Source organism: Mesitornis unicolor, unplaced genomic scaffold (assembly GCF_000695765.1).
Source record: "Mesitornis unicolor isolate BGI_N332 unplaced genomic scaffold, ASM69576v1 scaffold15091, whole genome shotgun sequence".
Taxonomy (NCBI): Eukaryota; Metazoa; Chordata; class Aves; order Mesitornithiformes; family Mesitornithidae; genus Mesitornis; species Mesitornis unicolor.
Window position 1 is genome coordinate 14,571 of NW_010163219.1, and position 6,217 is coordinate 20,787.

The window sequence follows — 6,217 nt, forward strand, 5'->3', positions numbered from 1 at the left end:
TTGACGCAGCGGCTCGACCTGCGGGGGCGGCAGGGGCCGGCCCGTCACCCGTCAGGCGCTGGGCTGGAGCACAGGGCGCTGTATTCGGACGCATTTGATGGATATTTTGGGCTGGGCTGGGTTGAGAATGAACAATTTGGAAAGAGCGAGGCGTTCTCCAGCCATTCACGGCCGTGGGCCACCAGGGATTGGAGCCGGGGCCCGTTACCATTCGGAGCACGTAGCCAGGAGCCGGGCTGGGGGAAAGCAACCCACAGGGCAGGCAGAGTTTTCCGCTTTGCGGTGCGTGTGGAGAAACACTTCTTCAGGGCTTTTTTCCCTTTTCTCTCCCTTCCCCCCCTGTTTCTTCCCCGCAGCTGAAGAACATTAAACACATGAAATGCATTAGCTGGGATTTTTCCTTTCCCCTGCCCCCCTTGCTAAGCTGGGGACCTCCAGGAGGAAGAGGCCTATGAATTGACCCTGCCCAGCGCTTTAATTGACAGGTCATTAAAGATGAATGTGTGGCTAGAGAAAAATATTCAGATTGCAGCCTAGTTGTTGTCCGTGTGGGATTTTAATGATTTATGTTTCTTTCTCTTCCCGTCCTTCCCACCCCCCCCCCTCCGACTCCAAACAACCCAGGCACCATGGGAGGTCTGTTTCTGGATGGTGAGGAGAGCCCCGCGCTGGAAGACATCAGCAAATGGACGGTGGAGGATGTCTGCAGCTTCGTGTCCAACCTGGCTGGCTGCACCGAGTACACTCAGGTGAGCCTCTCCCTCCGCAAACACCCCCATGTGATGGCCACTGAGTTTTAGGCTCTTTTGTAGCAGAGGTGAAATATCCATCGGTGCTGGGGGCTTCGTAAAGCCGGCTCAGTGTGGGGTGCAGTACAAAAACCAACCCCGTGTTTCTGGCTTCTGCATCTGTTGAAGTCTCTTATCAATGCCCCATTGAGAGAACGCACCAAGCGCAGGGGCCCGGATTCCTGCACTGCCTGGGACAGCCTTGTAAAGGGAATACAGAGCTGGGAAGGGGGCGCTGAAGGTAGCAGAGATAGAGGGGCAAAGGGCCAAAGTTTGGGACAATGCAGCCTTTCAGCAGGGAGGCATCGTAGACTGGGGAGTGCAGAGCTGTGCTCTCATTTCTCCTTGGCTTTTGCTGTCTGCCCCTCTCTCAGTTGCATTTGGTGAGTGTCTTCTGCCAGAATCTGTGCCCACCCCCGGCTGTTTTGGGCAGGGTAAAGCTCAGCACCACTTTTCTTGGCTCTGGGGACCCGGTTCCCTTTATTTTACGCTGATTTGGGAGTGTGCTGTGGGGCAGGGTGCATCCCTCTGCATCCCTCCAGAGGGGATGGGGAAGCTGCGATTGCCCCACACCTCCACGTTCTTGCTTAGGTGATGGGATAATGTGTTTTCAATCCAAAATGTGTCCTTCCTTGGCCCCGAGCCGTGATGCTGATCCCATCACAACGTGCTTTGTTAAAACCACCTGAAGAAACGGGCGCTGCTTTGGAGCAAGAGGCAGAGTTGAGGACAGTGAGTGCTTGGTACAGAGATGGGGCACATGTAACATTGCCCAAGAGGGGACGGAGAACTGGGTTGTGTTGGGAGTGGGTCAGGGTGATGGGTGTGTGGCACAGAGAAAGGCCAGGTCCTGATGATGGAGAGAGGGAGGGAAAGGACCCTGGTTAAAAAAGATGCATGGGGAAGGAAGATCAGAGTTGCCTGGCAGCTTCTGAACTGGGCTGGTAGGAATCGTGCAGAAATCTGTTGCAGCAGGACCACGCATTCCCACCTTCCACACAGCTCCTTGTGCATCAGTGGGGAGGAATCAGCTCCCAGAGACAAAGGTTTGGCAAACCAAGTGTGTTATGAGAACAGGAGCTGCTGTGAACAGCCTCCTGTCGCGGCCTTGCGATGCGGCATCGCGCAGGGGCGCACGGCCTCAGGGAGGATGCGATTTATGTGCGATGGTTGTACACTAACGGGGTTTTACTGTGTGAAAATGCCAGTGTTCAAGGACAACCCAGCTCCGTCGCAGAGGTGCCTGTGTTCCCCTCCCCAAAACCGCGGCTGCTGGGGAGGTCTGGCACTGCTCTGCTCTGCTCTGCGGGCTTCTCCTGCCAGGAAAAGCCAGCAGGAGTTCGGTGGTGAGCTGTGCTGCGTGTTGAGATGGGCTTCAGACAGACAGGAGAACTGCAGCAAAAACAAGGCCCTGTTCCCCATTGCAGCCCTGGACAACGTTCAGCTTTGTCCCTGCAGCACATCCAGGCCTGGGGACACCCGAGGGGGAAGCTTTTCTCAAGTTTAAGGCTTTTTGGGTGGGTTTTAGTGCTGAATGGAGGGAGAATTTTGGCTCCCAGCCGTGTTGGCTTTGGAGGAAAGAAGAGAGATGGGTACAGGGAGTTTTGCTGGGTCAGAGAGCAGAAGCACGCTGCAGTCAGAGCAGCTTTGCTGGTGGAGCCCAGCAATAAAAACACTCAACAAAAGCTCCGAGGGGCTGGCTTGGGGCTGTGAAACAGCTGAAACAGAAGCCATTGGAGTAAATTGAACCTCCCTTCCTTGCCATGGTGCTCAGTAATGAAGATGCTGTGCCTGAGCATGGGGAGACAGCAGGGTCGGGCCCCTTCATTCGGGTGAGCATCCAATGTGATCCAAAATCCCGCTGCGGAGTGGAGGGGTGGTAAGAGAACCCTGGTGTCCCACTGACACCTCGCAGGGCCGGGGGGAAGCCAGATGACCAAGTGACAGCAGTGACACTGAGCTGTGTGTGCAGTGTGAACACCCAGGGGAGGCTGGTGTGAGCAGAGCCCTGCTCCGAGCATGGGGAATGGAGCAATAACACCACGTATCCAGCCCTCAGCCTTTGTAACACTGCATACTGGGGGGACTCCTGCATGGCCCTGTCAGCTGAAATAGAGGCAAAACAAAGTGGGATTTTTTTCCATTTTGTAATGGAAATAATTACAGTTTTAATTGTGTGTGGATGTGGCACTTCAGGACGTGGTTTAGTGGCCATGGTGGGGTTGGACTCGATGATCTTTGAGGTCTCTTCCAACATCAGTGACTCTGTGATCTCTATTTGTGTATTTGCCTGGAGCCTGGTTTGGCAACGAGCAGCTCTGAGAGGAAATGCACAAACAAATGAGTTCCTCCTTTTCGGTTGCGTGTGCCTCACTGAAAACTGCAAATGCTTTTGAAATCTACTGGGTCAGCTTTTCCCAAATAGCCACACAAGTGTGAGTGACCTCGGATTTGCCAAACTTTAGATTCTCCTCTTTTCTCCTATGTCTCCTGCCCTTTTTGGAGGTGGGGTAGGGCCCCTGGGCAGCTTTCTCCACTCTGCTATCATATGCTATCAATCAGCTCATAGTGTTGCACTTAGGTCAGCTGTTTTGGTTGCTTAAACCTGGGGATGTTTTGCAGGGAGAAAAACCTAAACACCTCATCCCAACATATTACCAAAAATAATCATTAGAAAAAAAAATCCATTGCTGTATTTAAACAACTTCCATTGCTGTATTTAAACAACATCTCCACAGGTCTTCTTTAACGTGTTGGCTCCTTGCTGTGGGTGCAGGATGTTGTACACCTCTCGTGTTAATATGGGCCTTCTTCATCACCGAGGGTCTCAGAGGTCCCCTTTTCTATGGGACCCATCTGTGCCATGACCCAGTGAGCCCCTCGGGTGCGTCCCCAGCGCTGCTGAGCCTGGACCCGTGCTCTGCTTTCTTCCAGGTATTCCGGGAGCAGGCGATTGATGGCGAGACCCTGCCCCTGCTGACGGAGGAGCACTTACTGAACAACATGGGGCTCAAACTGGGACCTGCGCTCAAGATACGCTCACAGGTAGGAGGATTGCCTGCGTGCTTCAACGTTCTCCCTGCCTGGAATGGAGCTGGCAAGAGACTGAACATAATTTATCAAGCAACTTTTAAATTTGTAATTTCAAGGTTTCAAGGAAGCTTGATTTGTCCTCCAAACCATTGCATATCGTGGAGTCAGACACATAACGCTTTCAGGAAGACAACACAGATTATGCAGTGCTTGGGGCAGAGGGAAATGGTTCAGGACACAGGGATGTGGTGGGAAGCTCCGAGAATGGCCCAGCTCCTGCTAGCAAAGACACATTGGGCTGTGCCCCAAGAAAAGCTGCAAACAAACAGGCAGGTAGGGTTTCAGATCAGCTGAACCTGAAAGTGGCCATCCCGAGGTACCTAAAGATCAGGGTGAAGCCTTCTGAGGAACCAGTTGTGGCTGTTTTCTACACTGGGGAGACGGCTGCTGCTCATTTCCCTTGTCAGGAGGTGGCTCTTGGCAGTTCTTTTTTAGCGAGGCTTGGAGCACAAATGCACTGAACACATCTCAGTGTCAGCTGCTGCTGACCTTCCCTCCCCATGAGTAACGGGGCAGCGCTTTCCCTTCTCTGCTGCGCCCCAATAGATGTCTGTAATGGTTTTCTCTCTTACTGGTCACAGCTTACTGGTTGTGCTGGTGGGCTGTGCTACCTCCCTGCACAGATAAGTCACCATTCCAGCATATTTTATATCTGTATAAAGCTATACATTCGTTACATGATGTTAAAACAATAAGAGCGACTTGCCCACGTTCCCTCCAGCCCTGGCTGTTTATGAGGGGGCTCATAAAAAGGTTCTGTGGGCAATTGTTCCCCGTGGGTCAATTCAGTAGGAAATAAAACTCTTCTGTTTCTTAAAGCACAGAGAAGGCCAAATAGCTCACAAATAGCTCACAGACCTTCTCAGATCGGGTTTGGTGGAGGGGGGGGAAGATGAGATACGGGCTGAAACTAGAAAAACCCTGCTTCCATTTAATCAGTAGTGTTTAAAGTTCTCTAATAAGGCAGGGCTGGGGGGGTAACTGGGGAGCAAAGCCCCGCTGCCGCTAACTGCATAAAGCGGCGGTTGTCTGGTGTGAACGCACGCCTGTGTTTCTGGTTAAGCCTAAATGTGAACCAGCTGTGGAGGTGCAGGGGAGCTGTGGGGCCTTTGGCCCTTGCTGGGGGGCCAGAGCGGCCTCGGGAGGTTCCTCCACGGCAGAAGCAGCGGCTGCACGCTCTGCGTTCCCCCATCCAGTGAACAGCAGCTGCCCAGGGTCCCTCCCTCAGCCCATCGGCACAAACCCCCTTCAGAGCAGCTCCTGGTTTCCTCAGAAATGGAGATCCTGTGCTGTCCTTGAGGCTTTCGGTCTTGTCCTGGCCAAAGAGCACAGATGGACACAAAATGCATCACAGGACAAGTCCCAGTTCATCTTCACCCCGAGATGTGAGCTGGGGTAGACCTTGTAGCTCCAGCTGTACTTTGGTGCATGCCAAAACCACTAGCAAAAGTCACCTTAGAAGATAAACCAAGTAAGTGCCAACTCTACACAACAGAGCATTTTATGTATTGCAATTCAGACACCTTGGGCTCGGTGTGCTCAGTTTACACCAGTGTAAATCAGGACTGACTCTGCAGTCACTCGAGAGTACCTGGTTTGGACACGAGGTAAGAGCAGTGTCCTTGCCCATCCCTGACCCACAGCCCTGGTAACCAAGTGACAACATCCTTTATCTTTCTGGAGGATTCGGAAAAGCCAAAAATCAGGACGGTAAGCACACATATTAAACATTGGCCACTGTTATCCAGTTAATGAATTATTACAAGGAACACTAGGGGTGGGCACTGTAGAGAGTTTAAGGGTGTCCAGGAGTTGTAGGCTTTAAAGGCAGAGGTCGGAGAGATCCCCTACAATTAAAACTTAATTAGTAATACAGCTGATTTCCAGATATCCTATTCAGAAAACTTCCTGAAAACAGCCTTAGGGAGTGGAAAACCAGTGAAAACCACTTGCTGGTGGGTTTTGCCATGCACCAAAGCACTCAGTAAAACAGCTTAGGGACCATTATTGCAAGACAGAGTCCTTTGGGAAACAAGGAGAGGAGGAAACCTTCCCTGGTTTTCTCTGGGAAGTCACCAAGGGGTTTACGTGGTGGACTGGGAACGCTCTGGATTCAGATGATGCAGCCTCGCTCTTCTCTGTGCAGTCCACCTCGGAGCACAGAAGCCGGGCCTGCTGCGTACAGGTTTCCGAGGCTGCTTTGTGCACATCCTCATCCCTTTTGTCCCCCCGCGCTGATGTCGCTCTGTTTCTCGGCAGGTGGCCAAGCGCGTGGGCAGAGTGCTGTACATGGCCGGCTTCCCCATGGCCTTCCCGCTGCAGCCCCCCGGGCTGCG

General features: G+C 52.6%; 1 protein-coding gene across 1 annotated transcript in view; it reads left to right on the plus strand.

Moving 5' to 3' along the window:
* SAMD11 (sterile alpha motif domain containing 11) overlaps positions 1-6,211 on the plus strand; it is a gene marked incomplete at both ends in the record, with an annotated part of 12,789 nt that extends 6,578 nt beyond the window's left edge. Inside the window, 3 exons of the mRNA XM_010193888.1 lie at positions 625-749; positions 3,723-3,833; positions 6,141-6,211. Of these exons, the coding sequence (XP_010192190.1) occupies positions 625-749; positions 3,723-3,833; positions 6,141-6,211 (307 nt within the window). The remainder of the gene's footprint in view (positions 1-624; positions 750-3,722; positions 3,834-6,140) is intronic.
* Positions 6,212-6,217: the final 6 nt, after the last annotated feature.